Source organism: Panthera leo, chromosome B4 (assembly GCF_018350215.1).
Source record: "Panthera leo isolate Ple1 chromosome B4, P.leo_Ple1_pat1.1, whole genome shotgun sequence".
Taxonomy (NCBI): domain Eukaryota; kingdom Metazoa; phylum Chordata; class Mammalia; order Carnivora; family Felidae; genus Panthera; species Panthera leo.
In genome coordinates, this window is record NC_056685.1 from 24,191,961 (window position 1) to 24,214,350 (window position 22,390).

Consider the following 22,390-nt stretch of genomic DNA (forward strand, 5'->3'; position numbering starts at 1 on the left):
TGATGGTTGGTTTTTTTTGAAACTCCTAGTGAGTTTTCACATAGTAACTGTGCTAAAAATCAGGGCTCTGCTCCCAGCACATAATGCAGATGAGTGCAGAGATCTAAAGTCAACACACTTGTGAGGGTGAAGAAAACCTGTGTAGGGTTCCAGTCCAGGTTTTCTCCACCTTCAAAAATGTGTTGACCTTTTCTTTTCTTTTGAGGCTTCTTCTGAAGATTCAGATGACCTGGTGAGCTCTGGACGCATGTTCACACCTGGAGCCAGTTCGCTGACATTGATTAGCACCCTTTCTCTTATTCACCAAGACCTGGCCAGGCTCCTGCACAGGTTTCTCTCCCCATCACATTCTCACAGGCCCGTAACCAGATGGAGCAGACATCAGAACCTTCTGCCACTCACAAGGTCCTGAAAACATGTTATAAATTCCGGCTTCTGGAGCCAAGAGCACAGTGGGTATTTCACACGAAGGCGTAGCAGTGGGAATAGGGACATTCTCTGCATTTAGCAGACTCCAGGTTGTGTCGAGGAAGAAAAAGCACCGGGTACCCAGCAACAAGGAGATTCAGGTTCTGAGTGTACCTAGCAGTGATGGAAACTGACAGACAGGGAAGGGGAGAGTGAAGTTTCCTGACACAGCCATTTGTTTTTAATTATCAGCTGTCTGTAACTCAGGGACAGCTTGTGCCTTGGTTTATACAGTTGCCTGAATAGTTCTTGTTCTAGGACTTCAGCGGTGCATTAAAGGCTGGATGTGAAAGAAAATACAAAGGATGTTACACTATGAAAAATCAGCACTATTCTGCTTTCTAATTTGGGCCAAATATCTGATTGAAGAGATTATTGACAAGGCAACTAATACTAGCTAAATTGGAGGAGAATATGAACAAAAATGTGTCCCAGCTCCACTATATATACATTTCCTGGCAGGGTACAAAACTAGAAGTTATTCTCCATTTATGAGATGGAGTAGAAGGGGGTTGAGAGTTACAAAAAAGAAAGCCAAAAGTAAGTTTGAGTATTTGAACTGGAATAGAATGCTTTACTTTTACTGAATTGCTTTTTAAAAGAAATTTACTAAGAATTATTTCATTATATGTAAGTTTTCACATTCGAAAATCTACGCCTAGAGAATTTGCTTTGTCCTTGTCCTTTTCTGATAACCATAGTGTTAATAACTGCCTTCTTCATTCTTCAATAAGAAAACTATCCCAAGAATAAATTAACATACACACGTTTATGTGAAGGATTATATATTCTAACTTTTCTGTTTAGTGGCAGTAAAATAGTAATTATTTTTACTTATAGGAAAAGGAATAATTTTTCTATTTACCAACTTATAATAACAGAAATAGCCTTTATTTAATGCTTACTTTCACAGTATACCAAGATTGTACTCATAACCTTTCTTATGAAGTTGGAGCTATTATTACTCCATTTTTGCAAGCAAAGGAACTGAGATTTAATGACTTGCCCACGGTCACAAAAGTAAGTGGTTGAGAAGCCTTGAAGTCTACACCATGGTATCCTTCCTTTCTTTTGGCAAACAGCATGCAGTATAATTGTATGCATTCAGAGTTACAGACAAGTGACTTTTAGCTGGTTTGGCTAAAAGGCTAGTTTGCCATAGTTTGTTTAAATGTGAACAAAAATTTGTGGTTTTTTTTCACGTGTTCTCCATAATTGGAATCTCAATTTCAGGAAAGTTTCTGTGGAACATCTGTCATTGTGCCAGAACTTGAAGGAGCTCTTTATCTGAAAGAAGACGGAAAGAAATCCTGGAAAAGGCGCTATTTTCTTTTACGGGCTTCTGGAATTTATTATGTACCCAAAGGAAAGACTAAGGTCAGGAAAATAAAGTAATACGCTTTATCAAAAAATCATTTCATGAAAATGAAACTGAAGAAATTCTCAGACAGTAATTTAAATACACTCCTTTGTTCTGAGATTTGTGTTCCTACAGTGTTTATATAAATGCATATCCTATTCTGACAGAATTAAGAAGTTCTTTTGAATTTTTCCATAGCTTTCTCCTGAAGGCAAAGAATTTTATCTGTTTTAAAGTCAGGTTTCAAAAATTATAGCAGAAGCACTTTTCTAGAGAGTAATTTGCTACTTTACATACCTATTTCTGAGGACGTTTTCCTCCTGTATTTACTCTCTTGTTCTATAGTCTATATATAAACTTCTATCTGGAATCATAGAGGTATAAGCATTGACAGATCTACATCAAGATTGTAGCCCTTATTCCCTGAGCATTTAAATTGTTCTCTGAGGTGTGCTATATGCTTTTCCCTGCCTGTTTTAAGAGAGGATCTTAGCTATCGTTTAACTTCTACTTGGTGATTCAGGATTATTGCCTCAGAAGTACAAGCATATCATAAATTCCTCATCTTTGAAATGAATTTAGACTCTCATTATGACCATTAGCTTTTCCTGAGACCTTTTTTTTAGAGGCTTGGGGCATTTCCATCTTTTGCTCACCATTAAAAAGCTTTAGGATACTTCTCAGCTCTCTATAGCTGGGGTATGCTGAAGCATTTTGCCTTCACTGCCAAATCCAGGGCACCACCCAATGGCATATGTACAAACTGCAGGTTTCTAATAAGGCTTGACCCACATTCCCAAGCAGGTGAAGTCATGGGAAATATCCAGATCTGCTCCTCTAGTTAGAAGACTCTCTTATCTCTGTGGGAATGCAGGAGAGGCATTATGGGTAATGCCTGGTGGAGGGCAGCTACTGGGCCTACTTAGTGTCAGTCTTAGAGAACTGATACCTTCCCATTTATGCCACCTTCATTCTGGCCCCACACTGGGATGTAATAGCTGACACAGAAATTATTTTGGAAGTGCTATACATGTAAATTAGATGTATAAATAAACCTATCACAACACATTGGCTTTGGGCAAGAGTACTTTCTCTCACTGCTACCATTAACCTCGGAATGCAGGAAGGAGCTAAGGAATGAAGAGAAAGAATAAGAAGTAGAATTTTTGGAAATGAAGAGGCAAAACTGTATTCATTCTTTTTTTTTAATTTTTTTTAAATTTTTTTATTTTAAAGAGAGAGAGCACAATTTGGGGAGAGGGACAGAGGGAGAGAGAGAGAATCTTAAGCAGGCTCCATGCTCAGCACGGAGTCTGATACAGGGCTCTATCTCACGACCCTGGGATCATGACCTGAGTCAAAATCAAGAGTCAGCAACCAACCTGAGCAACCAACCACCCAGGTGACCCAAACTGTCTTTATTCACTCTTGACATGATTGTCTACCAGACAATATAAGACACTCAACTGAAAAACTATTAAGACCAAGTAAATTTACCAAACAAGAAATTATTTTCTTTTGTACAGATAATATGCTAATTAAAATATAATGAATTATTTAATGCATAGTAGAAACAAAAAATACAAAATACCTAACAATAAACTCAACAGGAAATGTTCAAGACCTATATGGCATAAAATACAAAATTTAATAAAGGAACTGAAATAGAACTAAATACACAGAAATGTACCATGTTGCTAGATGAAAAGATATGAATCTCCCCCAAAAACTTTCTATATATTAAATCCCAAGAAAAATTTCAATAGGATTTTTTTACTTGAAGTTCACAGACTGATTCTAAAATTCATCAGAAAGAGATACTGTTCCAAAAAAAAAAAATGTGAAGAACATTGAGGTAGAACCCCTCCTCCCAGATGTCAAAACATTAGATGAAAACTATAGCACAAGTAGAGAAAACAGATCAACACTGAGATCTGATAATATAAGGGAAATTGAAGTGAGAATTTTATAGCAATGGGGAAAGAATGTGGTATTTAATAAATAGCAGTGAAATAATTGTATCACCATTGGGAGAAAGTAGTTTCCTACCTCATACCATGTTCCAAATTAAATCCTAGGTTAATTAAATCTATTTAGAAAAAATTTTTAAATCTTCTTTTATCTATATTTTCTTTTAAATTTTCTTCTAAAAAACATGGGTTAATATTTTCATAATTCAGGGTTGGGGAAACCTTCAGCAAGACTAGAAGCTCAAAATTATAAAGGAGAAAATTTGACAGTGTAAGATTTTTTTTTAAATTCTTTATAGCCAAAGATACCAAAGAAGAAGTTAAAGACTAGTTCTGGAGTCAAAGAGTACACTTCAGCATGTATAACCAAATATGATTATCCACAAAATATAAAGACCTCAACAAATCAATAAGAAAAAGACAAATGTACTCACAGAAAGATGGCAATGGCTATTAAGTGAGAATTTACAGAAAAAGAAATATCAGTAGCCAGTGAATAATTAAAAAGTTGCTCTGTCTTACTAATCAGGGAAATGTAAATTAAAAAGTGAAATATTTCTTCCTGTGGGATTGATAAAATTAACAATATTGATAATATCCAAATTTTAGCAGGAGTAAGAAAAGTGGGCACAGTCGTGCTCTGGAGGTGAAAATATAAATGAGTGTAGCCATATTGGGGAACAATTTAACATCTATTCAAATATAAAGGGGAATACCCCTTGAAATGGCAGCTGCACATTTAGCAATCTGTCCCATGGAAATATTTGCTCAGATGCACAGTATTTTTTGAAAGAGCAAAATATTGCAATAACCTCTAGTCATTTTTGGTAGAATGGCTAAGTAAATCATTGTACCTATTCAGTGAGATGCTGTGCAGCCATTACATGACTGTGATGTATCTATCCATTCATATATGTCTTGACATATAGAAAGACCTCATGTTAAGAAAACAAATTCATGGAACAGTATTTATAGTAAAATTTCATTCATATTTTTCAATTTGTGGATGTGTATGTATGTAAGTGGGTGTGTCTGCACATACATATGTATATAAATGTTCACCCAGAAGAATTTGGAAGAATACTTCCAAACTATTAACAATGGTACTTCCAGAGAAAAGAGTGTGGAGGAAGATTTTCATTTTATTATATATACGTCTAATACATTATTTTTAAAAATTATGATGAATATATTTTATATTTTTAATAAAAAAACAGGACTTTGAAAATCCAGAAGAAAATACCTTGCAAGAAAAAAAACCGTGCAACCATATATAAAGGACTAATTGTGCACTGAGGTGTAGCAATTCTGCCCTCTATTCTTTATTCACTAACCTGGTAAAGAACTATGGAATGTGAAGGTAAAAAGACAATAATAGAGCGAATTTGTAATGGAAGTATAACCAAATATGTAGATTAGAGGTTGCAGTCCTCACAACACATATTATACATGGAGGAGAGGTTTCTGTTTCCATAGCAACACCGCCAGCACTAACGAGAAAGCATGAAAGGAATCCTTTTTCTCAGGGAGAAGTGCATGAAGTATGTGCTAATTTACTGAGCATCAAATTTACCTCTTATTGTTTATCCTGAAGAGGGCTTTTTCTTTTTTAATGCTCAATCATGAAATCCATCACTGACTTAGAATGGCAAAAGCCAAAATGAAATTTCCGACTAGACGGTCAGTCTCCTTGTCTTGACTGCATCAATAACAATGACTCAAGGTCAGTCCGTCAGATCTGCTGCTGAGAGTCCACACGCAGGTGCTAGAACAGCAGTATAATCTTTCGCTCCATTTCTGGGTTTGTGGAACACTGTTTCGTGTTGGGTGTGCTCATGTACCTCTTAAAACGCAGTCTTGACTTTTAGAAGACTTATACGTGATAGATGCTTAAACAAGTTGCTGAAATTCAATATTTTTCTGCTAAAATGTAATCCTTAGTTGTGCCATCGAGGACGACCTTGAAAATTTATTAGCTGTCAACTCAGTTAAGGTGATTTTTTTTCTCTTCTCTTTCAGACATCTCGAGATCTGGCATGCTTTATACAGTTTGAAAATGTCAACATTTACTATGGGATTCAGTGTAAAATGAAATACAAAGCACCGACTGACCACTGCTTTGTTTTAAAGGTGTGTTGTACGAAGTCCTTGATTTAGATTTGTGAACAAGTTGAGTTAATATTTCCTTTTAAGGAAAAAAGCGTTAAGTGTCCCATAATTAACCACAAGTGTATCATAATAATTTTTTTGAAATGGGAAAAGTGGAAGCATTTCTACCCTGAATTCCTGTTTCTGATTCTAAAACTTTAAAATGAATCTGTCCAGGCTTCTTCGTGACTTCTTAGAGCTAGGATTTAGGGTCAACATTCTTTTAGTTCTGCACCTTCCTTTCCTTAGTCTACTCAAGAGCCGTGTCACATTTGGGGCTCATACAACTGGGCTAAATCACTCACTTCTGGTTCTTGAGTCTGCTTTTTGCTAACTGTGTCAGCTCCTGCAGTCACAGAAGATTTTAGTAGCTTTTCCCTGCTTTCCACTCAACTTCGTCTTCTACCTTGTCCCCAGACATTGTCTACACTCTTCTCAAAGGGTCTCTCATCTACGAACTTCTCAGCATACCTTGCCTTCTACTTGCAGAAGACAGAAAAGAGAAGGATTGAGTTGCCCTGGTTTACTTCATATTTACTTCTGAACTTATCTAATGGAGTAATCATCCTCACAACTCTGCGCCTCAGAGGAAAAGGCTCCCTCCTCCAAGGCCAGTCCCTCTCCAGCATTAGCCCTTCCCTGGGACCGTACCATCGGTGACTCCGTTTTGCTTCAGCATCTTCAACCTCTCTCCAGAGAATTCTTCTCTTGGGCTACAACGCGTTCAAATATTCCTTGGTTTGGGAGGTTCCAAGTTACTTCCCTCAGTTTGATCCACCCCATTCCTTTAAGCAACGCCTGCTTCTGTCTTCCCTTTAACTCAGACTTCTTGGGAAAGCAATATGTCCTCCATGTCCTCAACTTTCATTCTGTCAGTAAAACTCATTCATTCCAAAATATTTCTCTCCAGCCAACTGCTTTCTGAGAGGTTGGGATATAATGAACAAAACAAAGAACTTCTCTGTGGAGCTTGCACTCTGCAGGCTTCTCCTCCCTCCTGTGCTGTAACTGTTACTAAAGTGTCCAGTGAGGTGTGCATCGGTTAAGTCTGCACTCTTGATTTCATCTCAGGTCACGATCTCATGGTTATGAGATCAAGCCCCAAATTGGGCTCAGCACTGACATCTTGGGATTCTCTCTCTCCCCCTCTCTCCCTGCCCCTCCTCCCCTTAAAATAAATTAAAAAAAACTTTTTAAAAAGTTTCCAATGAACAGTCAGCAGTTTCAGTCCTCAGGCTTCTGGTCCTCCTGGCATCTTTGCATTGGTGATAACTGCCTCATTTTCTAGCCCTCTGCCTAGTCCCCTCTGTTCATCTGCTCCTCCATTTCTGTGGGTTCCTCCTCTTTCCACACATTCTGGGATGTGTTCCTGGGTTCTGTATTCTGTTCTCACCAGACTCGTGCTCTCTCTGAGAAGTCATAGTCACAGCCACAGCTCCAGCTGTCATCTGTATGCTAATAATTCCCAGTCTATAGCTGACAGTCTCACCTTCTCTCCCAGCCCCACCCTTGAGGTAACTGCACTGAGGGCACTTCAACCATAACCTGTCAGATGGTGATTCAACCCTCCCTCCACCCTCATAAACTCCTTCCTGCAGTCCCTATCAAGATGAATGATACCATCACCCGCTGTATTAGTTTTGGGGCGGGGGGGGGAGGGGGTGGGGAGGATGGGCTGCCATGACAAAGTGCCACAAACTGGTTGACTTAAAATAATGGAAACTTAAGCTCTCACGGTTCAGGAATCCAGAAGTTTAAAATCAAGCTGTCAGGAGGGTCGGTTCCTTTTGGAGGGCTCTGAGGGGAAATGTGTTCCATGCCTCTCTCCTAGCTTCTGACAATTTCCAGCAGTCTTTGGCACTCCTTCCTGGGCTTGTAGCTGCATAATGCCAATCTCTGCCTCTATATCACATGGCCCTCCTCTCTGTATGTGTTTGTGTTTCTTCTCTTCCTACAGGGACACCAGTCATATTGGATTAGGGCCCACCCTAACCAAGCATGACCCCATCCTAACTTGATTACATCTACAAAGAACCTATTTACAAATAAGGTCATAATCACAGGTATCAGCAGTTAGGACTGCAGCATATCTTTGCAGGGGACACAATTAAACCCATAATACCCATCTGCTTTTCCAAGCTAGAAATAGAGAAATCTTCCTAAAAGTCCCTCCTGTTCCCTTTCTTGTCCAATCCATCATCACACTCTGATTTTCCATCTGAGACGTCTCTCATCTAGCCCTCTCTGTCTGTCCTTCCTTGTCACTCCAGGCCCGTCTTCCACACGGCTGCCAGTTGCTGCCTGTATCACTCTGCTCTTTTAAAATGTCTGATACCTAGAGGACAATGTCCAGATCCAAGTTTGACACGAGCCCTTGACTCTGGCTCTCTCGAGCTGATTTTCTGTCTCTTCTTTCCATGGATCCCAGACGTTAGCCACACAGAATTTCTAGATGTTCCTCAGATGTGTTACAGTACTCTATAGCTTCTTCCAATGAGCCTTTCTCATTTTCTGTTTTCAAACTTTTACTATGAAACTCACCATGTCATAGGGTAATCATAGATTTCTTTACATATGTCTCCCCCACAACACCCCCAGCCACCACTTCCTAATTATGGTGTGAGCCTCTTATCTATATTAATGAGGGACATATTCCTTAGCACCCAGAGGTATTTGGTGAATGTGTAGGTGCTTTGCTCTTAGTTCACCCACTCCCTTTGGTCTTGGACAAATGACTTACCCTCTCTGGCATAGTTTTCTTGTTTATAACACATAGTTACTTCACTTTAGAGGATCTGTAAGATCCCTCTTAACAGTAATGTTCTGCAATTGCCCTGACCTTTGTGTGCCTTTCAGCATGTCCTACAAGAGCTTCTCTCTGTTTATGGTCAGGAATAATCAAACCAGTTGCACAAGAATCTGGCCAGGGGTACTGAACCAGCATTTTTTCCTTAAACCCCTTTATAAATAATTTTTCAGCAAAAGGCTCAGTTAAGGAGTAAACCCTTTGGCAGGGTCCTAAGCCATGACTGGAAAACAAGCACAGTTACTTGCTATAGGATGTCCTGAGAGCCAGAAAGGAGCCTCGTGCCCACTAGATTAGCTCATCTTAGAATCATAAAATTTAAGGATTTCAAGAGGCCTTTGAGGTCATCGGATGCTGTCTCCTGTATACATTTGTAGTACGTGTAGTGTAAGGAGGTCAATGAGAATGTTGGAGAGAATGAACCAAGTTCTGTACACCTGTCTCATCACCATAGGAGGAGCCATTGTTGGAACTCAAGTTCAAGAGTTCTTGCCTCTTTCTTATGCTCAAAAGCCGTTATGTTGAATGGCTTTTACTCTATTTGGATTTTACTCTGTTTGGATAAATAACATACTTAAGAATTATTTATTGTGCTGTTTAAGTGGATACCTCTACCCAGACAGCTGATTTGTGCATTTGACTGCAAGCATACATGATGTAAAGTCTGCTCTTGGGAACCTGGCTCTCACATGCCAGGAACCAAAAAATAAATGAAAAATATTTTAATACACCAAAAGCCAAGGTAACACTGTCAACTTTTTAAATGTGTCAGAAATAAAATAACAGCTGCTTTCTAAGAAAAATTATAAACAGCGAACTGCCGAAGAGACCCATGTTTGCCCCTCTTAAATGACCGTCAATAAGAATACTGTTATGGGGTGCCTGGGTGGCTCAGTCGGTTAAGCGTCCGACTTTGGCTCAGGTCATGATCTTGAGTTCGTGAGTTCAAGCCCCATGTTGGACTCTGTGCTGACAGCTCAGAGCCTGGAGCCTGCTTCACATTCTGTGTCTCCCTCTCTCTGCCCTTCCCCCGCTCACACTTTGTCTCTCTCTCAAAAATAAACATTTAAAAACAATTTTTTTAAAAAGAACACTGTTATAAGTTAAGGGGCTTTGTTTCTGGTGCTGGAAGACAAGGACTGTGGTTTGGTTTTGTGAATTTTATGGCTGGAGAGAGTGCTGCAGGCATTTGTGGAATGTCACATTCCATATAGGGACTAAGTCCTCAGCTTAGTGTACTTATCATCAGTGTGACCTTCCAGTTAATTAATGTAACAAATCCGTTTTTGCTGTTGGGCCACATTATCCGCGTTGATACTTTCAATTTTAAGGGCCTCCAACGGGAACGATCATTGGGGTAACATTTGTAAAGCTAAAATCTAACAGTTATATTAATGAGGAAGCACTGAACCCCAATAACGAAGAAATGCGCAGCAGCCATACAAAGTGCATGCTGCCATCTGCTGCCAGAATGGAGAACTACAGGCATCGTTGGGCAGCCTAGTGTCTGTCACCCCCGGAAAACCTAGGATGATTTTTCGTGATACAGATGCAAATTCTGAGGGCTGAAAGACCTAAACCAAGGGCATGGTCCATTTAAAGATAAAAGTATAAAGGTGGACATTCCTCAACTGGGTCAAAGGGCCAAAAGAAGGAATTCTTTACAATTTCTGATTTTTTTGTGTGTGTGGTATCTTTAAAGTTTGGAATTTTGACCTAATAGCTTAATATAAATACAGAAATTCTAGGCAGTAGGACAAGAGACCCACAAGGTTCTAGTGTACCATGGGGTAAAATATATAGTAACTTCTCTGGGCCTCAGTTTTCCCATTTGTAAAACCAAAACTTACTAAGCTCTCATCAAGCTCCTAAGAGTCTGTATGGGTCTTGTTATCCCTTCTGGGCAATAACAGCAATGAGTTGTTAGATCAGCAGGGTGACTGGTCCAGATGTTGCTTCTCAGATTCATACTGAAGTTAAAGGCACGGTGTCGCTGGCTTACATCAGCTTTAAAAACAGCCATTTCCTTGAAGGTCAGTGATGAAGCTGGAAGCAAAAGTGAAAGGGAGTAGTCTGTGCAATACCCTTAGAGAGGAACTGGTCAGCTCCACTCCTTTCCCGCACTGAGGATGGCTTCCCACTCTGTCAGCACTCCATTTCATGTGCACCACCACTACCTGTCCTAGCAGGATTAACAAGCTCCTCTGAGAGATGGAGGCAGAAGAGTTGGTCTCTCTCTCTCTCACACACACACACACACACACACACACACACGCATGCACACATGACGGCTATGTTTGTAATTATTTTTCTCTATAATAAAACTTATTAAAAATGATAAAGGCCCATGAAAATTCACATGGCACAAATCTTAAAATCTAGATTTGGTTGCCTGCCCCTCACCTTGTACCCATGACACTTCTGGCTGAACAGGAAATCTTGCTTTTGTTCATTATTTCCTTCAACAGTTATTTCCACCTCTAAACCAGAATACTGACCACATGCCAGGCCATTGCTAAGCACTGGGGGTCTTCAGCAGTGAACGGCAGACATGGTCCCCACCCTCACGGAGCACACAGTCTATCAGAGACAGACACACACAACAGAAATTACAGAGGCAACAAGGATTAAGGAAGAGGGGCCCAGGTGATCTGGTGACCAGAGACCAGTGTCTCTCTCCCCTCTTCATGCCTGCCAGTGTCACTGCTGTCTCTGACAATGAGCTCCTGGAGGGCTTGGACCCTAGTGCAACACCCCAAGCCATTGCCACTTGAGAATAGATAGAATATTCCTTCCCTGGGACACCCATCCAGAGGCCAAGATGGCCAGTATGAGTAGGAGATGACAGTTAAGAAAAGGTGAAACCCTGAATTCTGATAGGGGAGATATCCCTAAATATCCCTAGGACTGGTTGGGAGTCACAAAGCATTAATTCTGGGACTTAAGAATTGCATCAGGGAAGTTCCTTTATTTGATAAATGGAGAAACGATTCGGATTTCTTGTGGGAAAGGAGACGTGGTATATGCAAAGGCTTTTAAAAGCTAAAAAAAAAAAAAGGAGAAATTAAAATTATTATGGATAATACAGTAAGAGGTGCTTATGATAAATCATGTCACAAATCTCTTAAATCCTTTCAAAATTTAGCCCATTCTAAAAATACCCCTATTTCTAATCCTGAAATTGCTGCCAGTAGCAATTTGCCACCACATCAGGAAATTAACATTGTTACAGTCTTAAATTTTTTTTGAAAAGTGCTAATAGTTTATAAATGGTCTTTGAAATTACTTTTTTCTAGCATCCCCAAATTCAGAAGGAGTCCCAGTATATCAAATATCTCTGCTGTGACGATGCAAGAACCCTAAACCAGTGGGTCATGGGAATAAGGATTGCCAAGGTGAGAGAGCATTTGGGCTCACCCTATCTTGAATTGCATACCAGCATCCTGACCTGGGTGGGTCCAGTCTCCGTGCTGCTGAGAAACAGCTGACCCATTCTCCATGAATCAGAGCTGAAGATACTATCTCATTTATTTGCCCATTGGGGGTTTTTTTAATAGCGGGGAGTGATAGAAACACAGACCTCTCCAATGACCTGAGAATCAGGGTTTACTCTCCCTTGAGACTTCTCAGACCTTCATTTACTCTTGGAGAGCTTTGCATGTGTCGTGTGTAATTAAGAAACACGATGTGGAAACTGGTAGATTTATATGAAGACTCATGTACTCAAAATCGGGTGGCGAAAGCTCTCCTCTAATGTCTGGATATGAAAGTATTAACTGACTCTGCCAATCTGGAAAATTACTTAACATGTGAAAAATAAACGATTTGTGGATGTTTTGTTGGAATCCTTACACTAAAAAAACAACTCCAGAAAAGAGTAGCTACAAAGTACTTTTTTTTTGTCTCAGTACGTATATTGCAATCAAGTGCAGAATCTGGGATAAATGGATTCCTCTCTTGCTTCTTTTGTGTTCTCTCCCCAGTACGGGAAGACTCTCTATGATAACTATCAGCGGGCTCTGGAGAGGGCCGGGCTCGCCTCTCGGACGAACCTGAGTACTGTCGGTGCAGTTCCACCACCCCCGCCTGCTACAGGTACCATGCAGGGAAGAAATTCTCACACCTGTTCAGAGCTCAGAGCTCATGTTCAAACTTACACAACACATTTTGTAAAAACAGAACTTTGTTGGCACTGTGTACGTTTCCCTTCTGATGGTCAGGCTCAAGATCTCCACACACCTGGATCTATTTCTTCAGAAGTGATTCTTAAGCAAAGCTTCTATCACTTTTCTCGTGTTATGCTCATGGATAGGATGGCGATCACCAGTGTAGGGTGAGCTGGTCGAGTACTGTGTCTCATCAGAGTATAAAGGTTATATTTGTCCAAAGCTCCACTAGCACCCAGCAGACAGCCCACCCAAAGGACGAGATCATTCCCGGGTGTTTTGGCTCAGTGATATCATGGCCAGAGCCTTGTACCCAATCCTGGATATCACATTCTATAATAACATAACAGCTTCTTGCGTATATTTTTAAGGAGGACAGAACTCTGAGAGATGAAGAGGGTACAATGCATTGCTTTACATATAATCGCTCTGATTCTTACAACAGCCCTGCAAAGTATAGATTATCATCTGCGCTCCTCAGCTGAGGAAACTGAAGCTGGGAGAAGCATGTCCCCAGCATCTTGTCAGTGGCTGAGCTACAATTCACACACATTGTCTTTATGATAACTAATGGTTGAAAGAACTGGCACTATTTACAGCAGAAAAGTTCTGGTCATTGTTTTTCAGTGTTAAAGAACAGTCCTAACATAAGGCTAGTATGTGTATTCTTTGCTGCTCAAAGGGTAAAAGCAGCTTAAAAGTGTGGAAGGTGCAATAAGGTAGATTTAACCCAACATTTAAAAATATTTCCATTAGATGTGTCCAGCCTGGCTGCTCTGTGAACAATGAGTTTCCGGAAGTGTCTATGCTGAATAAAACTGTTTTCTGCAGAGCACTTACCACAATGTGTAATCATTTTATATATCCATTAACTCATTTGGTGCCTGTTTTCTCTACCAGACTCTTAAGTCTTGAAAGGACAAAGGACCATTTCACCATGTTGCACACATTGTGTTCCCAGAGCTTAAAAGCCTGGCACATAGTAAATGTTTATTGAGTTACTAAACAAAGGGTTGCTGAGGTTGGTTGAGAGTTGGGTTTCCTAATTCTGTTAGTCTTCAGCTTGGGAGTGAAACACCACTTAAAAGTTCTTGGCTGTCAAGCTTCCCCTTTCACTCTTTGGGGTGAGGCATCCTGAAACCATCTAGGGCATCTCTCCCAGGGTCATTGGTTTCCTTTCCAGTAAAGACTCCTGGGCTCTGTGGGAGGCATATCTGGCTCACTCCCATGGGTGGAGGCCCGTAGGTACCTTTAGGATGGGGGCTGGTCACCAAAAAGAGGAAGCAAGTGATTCCACCACAGAGCTTTGGATATCACCCACAACTGGACACTTAATACTGCCTATTGATCTCACTGTGTTTCTGTAGACTGGCAGTCTTCAGCCAGGGATGACTTTGACCTCTGGGGAACATTTGACAATGTCTAGAAACATTTTTGGTTGTCACACCTTGGGGGAAATGCCAGTGACATCTAATGGGTAGAGGCTAGGAATGCTGCCTCCTACAATGCATAGGATAGGCCCCCACACAACAAAAAATTTTCCAGTCCCAAATGTCAATAATGTTGAGCAAACCTGTTCCAGTCAATGTAATCTCCTAGTTTCTCATTGTTTTGGATGTTCTTCACTCTCCTCAGATTTCCAACCCCAAAATCTTTCACTCTCAGCAAAGGAACCATCAAATGTGAACTCCTTTGACTCCCCACCACTAAAACCAACAACTTACCTGCGTCTGCACCCATCCTAGTCGCATCCATTCTGTTACATCCTAACAAGGGCCATTCCTTCCATGCATGCCCTGGTCCCTATTCCAACACCAGCTGATGTTTTGCAGTACTCTGACACCCACCAATGGAGTTAGCTCAGACCAAGGGCACTGTCCCCAACAAAGCTGCCTTTCTTCCTATGTCATCCACACATCTGACCTCCTGGCTACAATTTCAGGGGTTCCCACTAGTTCTGGTTGATTAGAATGACTCACAGAACTCAGAAAAGTGCTATCCTTATTATTACAATTTTATCATAAGGGACACATATCAGGACCAGCCAAATGAAGAGACACATGCATAGTGCAAGGTCTAGGAGGGTCCTGGCTGCAGAACTTCTTTGTCCTCTTATTGACCACATGACTGATTTCAGTCCCCTCCCCAGAGGTTCGATTAGCCCAAAGCCCCAACCCTCTAATCACTTGGTTCATCTTTCTGATAACCAGCCCACATCCCAACCCATCTTGTTAGCATAAACTCAGATGTGATCCTAGGGGTTCACTGAATAGCAAAGATATCCCAGTCACTTTGGAAATACCAAAAGTTTTAGAAGTTCTGTGCCGGGAATTCAGGACAAAGCCTCGACAGATACTTTATTATACCATCCTCTTCTGCATTCTCTTCTGCTCTACTGAGTCCTTATCATTGTTCCCTTCTCCAAACAAACAAGTAAGTTTTAAAACCCTCCCATGACTCCACACCTCCCTCCAGCTATTGCCCCACCCGACAACCAAACTGTTTTAAAGGGTAGACTACATTTGCTGCCTCCACTTCTCTACCCTCACTGACTCTGCCACCAATTTCAGTCAAGCTTCTGCCTCTAATGCCTTACGGAGAATGCTCTTGCTAATCCCACCAGTGGCCTCTAGGCTGCTAAATGCAACTATTATAAACCCCTGTTCTTCTCTGACCTTTCAGCAGCATCAACACAATCCTCCTTGAAACAGTCTCCTCTATTGGCTTTCAAGATAGTACACATTTGGGGCACCTGGGTGGCTCAGTCGGTTATTGTCCGACCTCAGCTCAGGTCATGATCTCAGAGTTGGTGAGTTCGAGCGCCACATCAGGCTCTCTGCTGTCAGCTCAGAACCCACTTGGGATCCTCTGTCTTCCTCTCTCCCTCTCTCTCTCTCTGTCTCTGTCTCTCTCTCTCTCTCTCTCTCTCTCTGCCCCTCCCCAACTCATGCACACGTGCATTCTCTCTCAAAATAAATAAACTTAAAAAAAAAAAGATAGCACATGCTCCAGACCTCTCATCATACCCCCAACTGCTATGGTCACTCTTTTCTAACCTCCTCTACTAACTCTTCTACCCCACCTTAAATTGCCCACAGCCTCGTCAATCAATCCTAACCCTTTTCTCATTGACAGTCCCTCTAAGTGGTCTAAATCCACTCCTGGCACCATCTATGTGCTGATCACCCACAAATCTATAAATCGAACCCAGACTTCTCTGCTGACCTGCAAAACCATGTATCCAGCTGTCTGCCCAGTGGCTTCACATGGATACATCAGACTCGATGTCTGTAAAACTGACTCCTCATCTTACCCTCCAGACTTGCTCCCCCACTGTTGTTCTCAGTTTTTGTAAATAATACCATCGTCTGCCCAATTGCTCATGCAGGACACATGGAAGAAAAGCTCACTCATGCCCAAATCCAATCACCTCCAATTCCTATTGATTCTACCCTCTAAATATTGGTCAAATCTGTCCAGATCTGTTCATCTCCATTGTCATCAAATCCCAACTTCCATGATCTTTCACTTGGCCTCCTCTGGCGGTGCTCCACCTCAACTCCCTGCATTTGCAGACTTTTCTCTCCCCTTGACTCACCTTTTTAAATGTAAATATGATTTCTCCCCTGTGGGTAGCCTTTCAGAAGCTTCCCACTGCGCTTAGATAAAGTCCCAAATCCTTAGCAAGGCCAACTAAGCCTGTATAATGTGAGCCTTGCCCAGCTCTCCTGCCTCTTTCTCCACCCGTGTCTTCCTGTTCCTGTCACATGGGCCAGTTGTTCTTCCTAGTTCTTCAAAGGCTCAAGCACCATCTTTTCTTAGGGAATTCACAGATGTTATTACCTCTGTTTGTGATCGTTTTTTCTTTCATGTAGCTAATTCCTTCCTATCCTTCGGTCTACAATGAATTGTCCTTTATAAGCCAGTCATAATTAATAATCTTTGTGATTATTAGTTTAGTATCTGTTCTCCTAGATACTGAAAGAAATCATGAAGTGTTTCTGCTATGATTTCCCAACTGAAAAACATGGAGACGTTCTGTATCCAAAGTGCTTAACAAGTAATTCGTTCTTGATGAATGGCAGCTTTTATTTTTCTATTAGAGAAGAGCCATAGAGGGTTTTTTTAGTACTTATTAAATCACTTTATGACTTTAGCAACTATTTTTAGTCCAGACCCTTCACATGGCAATTGACATATGGCAGTCTAACTCTGTCTGGTTTAAGCAACAAAGAGTGATGGGGAGAGATTTATTAATGCACAAAACTAGGAGGTCTGTGGGTAGGCTGCTTTCAGGTATAGAAGGATCCAGGGATGTAAGCGATGTCGTCAAGATACTGTTTATTTAGGCACTGTCCCCCTGAGATGTCAAGGACTGTCACTGACTCTCCAGGCTTACATTTCTCACACAGCCAGAAATCGTAGTACAAAGAGGATGCCCCCATCTCTGAAAAAATTCTGGAGGGCTCTGTTTCGTGCCTGTCCCTAACAGTCTCACTGTACCCAGGAGCATGCTGTCTTCTGATTTGCCAGATCAAGTGGTAGGGTCAGCCTTTCACAAACCACATGGGTTAAGAACGAGGGAGGTGGGGGGCGCCTGGATGGCTGAGTCAGTTGGGTGTCTGACTTCGGCTCAGGTCATGATCTCATGGTTCGTGGGCTCATATTTGTTTAATAAACTTCCCACCCATAATTCCTCCAGGGACTCCTAGAGAGACAGTGGGAGAGGCTGTATTGCCACTTGACAGCTGGGACTTTTAACACAGTGACAGAACAACCTAGATCCCAGTCAGTGGCACCTGCAGAATATATGGGGTATGTGGGCACACATCAGTTGTCCCAAGATGGGGCAGGGAGCCCATGGGAAAGACTGGATTTCCTGGTAAATAGGAAGACAGCAGCTTGGAACATTTAGGATTATTATTATTATCTGTTCTCACAGACAAAGACCAGGTCATCCTACTTACATAAAAATACACACTATGTTGCTGGGAAATCAGCCTGTGTATGTGTTTGGACAAAAGAAGCAAAAAGAAAATATAATTTTTGCCCTTCAAAAGAATTTCCCCCAATGGTCTTCAGTATTCAGATTTAGTCTCTGCTTGCACAAATTTGTGCTTTGCACAAATGCAAAGGTGTTTATAGATAAATAAAGGATTTGAATATGTATAAGATGAAGGAGGAGAAAGAGAATAAATAGCCCAAAGGAAATGAGAAGATAGAGCACTTTGGAATCTCAGATGTTTAAATCTCCTAGGCACGATGGTACGGTGCACAAAGTCTTACAAAAAGTCTTAAATAGAAACATTCTAAAGCTTAAAGATGTTTGGGCCTGTTGCTTCCCGACCTCCAGAACAAAGCTGTGGCTAATCAGAGACGTTTAATAAGCCTTAGAGTGAGAGAAATGCACATTTACATGGCACATCATGTACGTTCCAACAGCTCCACTCAGAACAACGAGGTGGCTGTCCTTGCTGAACAAGGGACATGGATTTTATCATTAAAACACTGACAGGAGAGAAAGCAATTCTAGCCTGTTCTAATATTTCAATTGCATAAACGGACACGAATACCTTTTTTCATTCTGAAATCATCTCAAACACAGAAAAGTTGCAAGAATAGTACATAAAGCCTTCATGTACCCTTTACCCAGATCTCCAGTATTGAGTGTTTGCCATATTTGCTTTATCATTTCTCTCTCCCCACTCCCGCTTCTCCCTATGTTATCCAAAGACATTTTTTTTTCTGAACCACTTGAGAGTAGATTGAATCTATCATACACCTTTGCCCCTAAGTCTTCCCTTTGTGACTCCTAAAAATCAAGGCTGTTCTCTTACGAACCATAGTACAGTTAGCAAATCCAGGAAATTTAGTATTCAATATTGATAGGATATTTTTATCTAAATCACATCCATATTCCCTCGATTTGGATGTGTCTGATGTTTCCTTATGATTCATTTCAGACAGTGCATTTTTGGTGGGAATACTGCATGAGGGCCGCATGTCCTCAGGTTATCACAATCAGACACATATGACATCTGTTTGCCCCTCGTTGGAAACATTCATTTTGACCACTTGGTTAATGTGTTGTCCGATATCTCTCCTGTGCAGATTTTTCATTTGGCACTTAATAATTTGCAGAGAGATACTTTAGGCCCTGTTAATATCCTCTTCCTCATCAAACATTCCTCTCTTCCCAATGTCATGTCCTTAATAGCCTTCTCTGAGTTGTTATGTAGATGAATGGGTTTCTCAAACTACTGGAAAAATATTTAAAGAAGCAAGCAAACGGCCATCTCATAAATATTTGACAGAATAGCAGGCAATGGACATAGCTAAAGGAACCTCTGAGTTCACTCAGTGGCAAGACCTCATGTTGTGGGCTGGGTGGCAGTTTGGTCATTGGAGAAATGTCTTTTGTGTGGGGGGGCATGGCCTTCCTCTCCAGGATGTTCTCTAAGGACCCAGAGAGATCCACATACATCCAATGAAATCTATCAGATTCCCTCAAAACTGCAAAACCTCAGTTAGCCTCACTTTTGTGCCAAAGGGTAAATTAAAAGGGAAGAAAATAAAGTAAGTGCTTATCATGACTTGCTGGGGAAAAAAAACCTATTCCAGGGTATCTCAGGGGTCTGCACATTTTACTCAATCCCCTGTGTCTTCTATTTTTGTGCCCATCCTACTTTTTTGTTGAGAATAATGTTTAAAAGTTGTTCCTATACACAGCATGGTATGAAACTAGAAACATACGTTTCAAGTGTTTATTATTTTTGAGAGAGAGAGAAAGTGCATGCATAAGAGTGGGGGGCAAAAAAAAAAAAAAAAAAAAAGAGTGGGGGGCAGAAAGAGAGGGAGAGAGAGAATCCCAAGCAGGATCCATGCTGGCAGCACAGAGCCTGACGTGGGGTTCAATCCCATGAAACATGAGATCATGACCTGAGCTGAAACCAAGAAGGATGCTTAACTGACTGAGCCACCCAGGCACCCTGAAACATAGGGTTCAGAAAAATCTTCAGCAACTGGAATTTTTAAAAAGTTTTTCAAAGTTATTCTCCAGTTGTCAAAAGGCTTTTGAAAACAGAACATACCATTCTCTAGGCCCCTAGTTAATCGAGATGTCATAGCCTACATAAAGCATTCACCTTCCTGAACCTTTGCTGAATCTCATGAAGTGTTGCCATAGAACCTCAGACTTTCTGTAAGGCCTGTATACCTAGAATTCCTTGTCTTTTGCTTTGGAAATATAAACTATATTTTTAGATGAACTCACAAGAATGCTGAATATGCCTGCCCACTCTTCTTGTCTTTATTCTCCCCTTCAGGACCTAAAGCAGGCACCACCCAGGCCAATGGGCAGATTCCCCAGGCTGCACATTCTGTAAATGCGGTTCTTGAAGAAGCCCAGAGGCAGGCAGAAACTACCAAGGTAAGACCAGAGAGTGACTGGACGTCATTCTCAGACTGTCTCCAGTAAGCCCGTATTCTAAACCATTAGCAGTGTCCAATAACTGCTCCTCTGAAAAGAGAAAATCTAGTTCCAACTACTAAGAAGTCACTATAATTTCATTTAGGTAATTGTGTGGGTTTTTTAATCTTAAAGTTATTCAGGCTAGAATGGAAAGTTAAAGCCAACTGTTACCACATTGCTTCAGAAAAATGTAAGAATTTTTTTTTTAATGCTAAGGCTTGGTAAATATTTTTAATTTAGCTCCATTGATTTTGACTGAAGGGCTTTTTTTGATTTAGACAAGTGGTTTTAGCATTCTGAAAGTGGCACCTGAGTTTTAAACCCTTGGGATTTTTTTTTCCTGAATAAATTAGAGCAACCAGTTAGTCAGAAGCCCTATATTAAATGTGAAAATCCCCAAAACCAGATTAGAAGACTACTAAAAGGGTTCTGTTATAAAATGTGCATTTTATATTTTTCTGTTAATGTTCTGCATACATCCTCAGGGTGATGGAGAAGAAAACACATTTTAAAATACTAGCCAAATTGACATAGCATTCTCCATAATTTTTTTTTCAGTAAAGGAGATTAATGAAGATTCATTTAAATTTATCTAAAAATTATAGCTGAAAGTTGTAATCTAGTTACTACTAGCCTAATTGGTAACATCTCAACTTACTATTCTGTTGAATATTTTCCATATGTGATTCAAAACAACCTTAAATAATTGTGCCTTCTGTAATTTTTCACTTCATTCTCCCCTTTGATTTTGTCCATCAGTCAGTGGTGGGAGCAATTAAATCCTGTATTTATTGAATTTCTTACAATTTTTGAAAACCATTGTAGACCATTAAAAGTTGTATTACTCTAGTATTATTAGCTTCTCAAGTCTGACATCATACACTGTACTTTCAGTGATTATTATTTCCATGGCTCCTGTAATGCCTACCAAAGAGAAACACTCTAAAATGCTGAAAGCAACAAAAGGACCCCAAAAAAGAAATCACTTCACCTTGTGTGAACATCAGTTCCCAAACTGCCTGTTCAGAAATTTTTTTTAATTACATCACCAGTCAATTAGTTTATCGTGCTAAGCAAATAAACCAAATAAAATAGAAAACTCAATCATAAGGCACTTTGTTAGGAAAAAAAAAAAAACTTCTAAATTTAATCGTCAGTGGTAAGAGGTTGTTAAAGAAAAAAAAAAAGAAAGTGAAAGCCTGATAAATTGTAAATTGCAATGATAATTATCACTGACACAGAGGGATTCAGCTAAGCTGCCTGGAATCCCTGGGGAAGTTGCATTATATAAATGTAATTTACTATCATCGATTTCCACCGCTGGCAGAAGGACTGCGCCTCTATTAGCCTTTGGCCAAGTTCGGTGTTGTGGTTTCTGCCCGGCAGCATGTGCAGTGTAATCTTACTCTGAAGAACCCAGCCACACCTTTAGCTCATTTAATATGAACATAACCTTGAGACAGAAATAGTAAAGCTTATGATGCTTGATTTATACCTGATCAGCCAGCCAACTTTCACACAGTTCAGAAAAGGTAAATCTAAGACTATGGACCAGATGTGTGGATTCTTGGTCCACCCACCACCTCCCTTGAAGCTGTTAGGTCAGAGGGAGTGAAGCATATAATTGGTTTCTCCCTGGTAGCCCACAGTCATGGGCAAAGGTTTCTTTGTTCTCAGCATGCCAGCAACCACTGATGCAAGAAAAGGCAGGCAGTTCTTTCATAGGAGAGTCTTCTTTGTGCTCAGATTTGTACAAAGGTTACCTGTAGCCTAAAGTACATCATCCTTGTGCTGTAAGAGGAGGACATCTAAGCCAGGAGATTTGGGGACAGTTTCGGGAAGCTTCCTAATCAGCTCTCTGCCACTGGAGGTATGGTACAAAAGGAAAATAACTTCACAGACACCTGCTTCTGACAATTGAGCTTCACAACCTGCTCAACTCAGACCAAGAAAAATGGTATGGCTGCATATGTCTAGGGCCCTAGTGGCTTGTCTTGGGAA

General features: G+C 40.7%; 1 protein-coding gene across 1 annotated transcript in view; it reads left to right on the forward strand.

The window, feature by feature from the left end:
* The window catches only part of LOC122223988 (amyloid beta precursor protein binding family B member 1 interacting protein), a 98,815-nt gene that overhangs the window by 75,131 nt on the left and 1,294 nt on the right, over positions 1-22,390 (forward strand). The window contains exons 9-13 of the mRNA XM_042945156.1: positions 1,702-1,845; positions 5,818-5,928; positions 12,049-12,147; positions 12,736-12,847; positions 20,244-20,347. Coding sequence (XP_042801090.1) covers positions 1,702-1,845; positions 5,818-5,928; positions 12,049-12,147; positions 12,736-12,847; positions 20,244-20,347 — 570 coding nt within the window. The remainder of the gene's footprint in view (positions 1-1,701; positions 1,846-5,817; positions 5,929-12,048; positions 12,148-12,735; positions 12,848-20,243; positions 20,348-22,390) is intronic.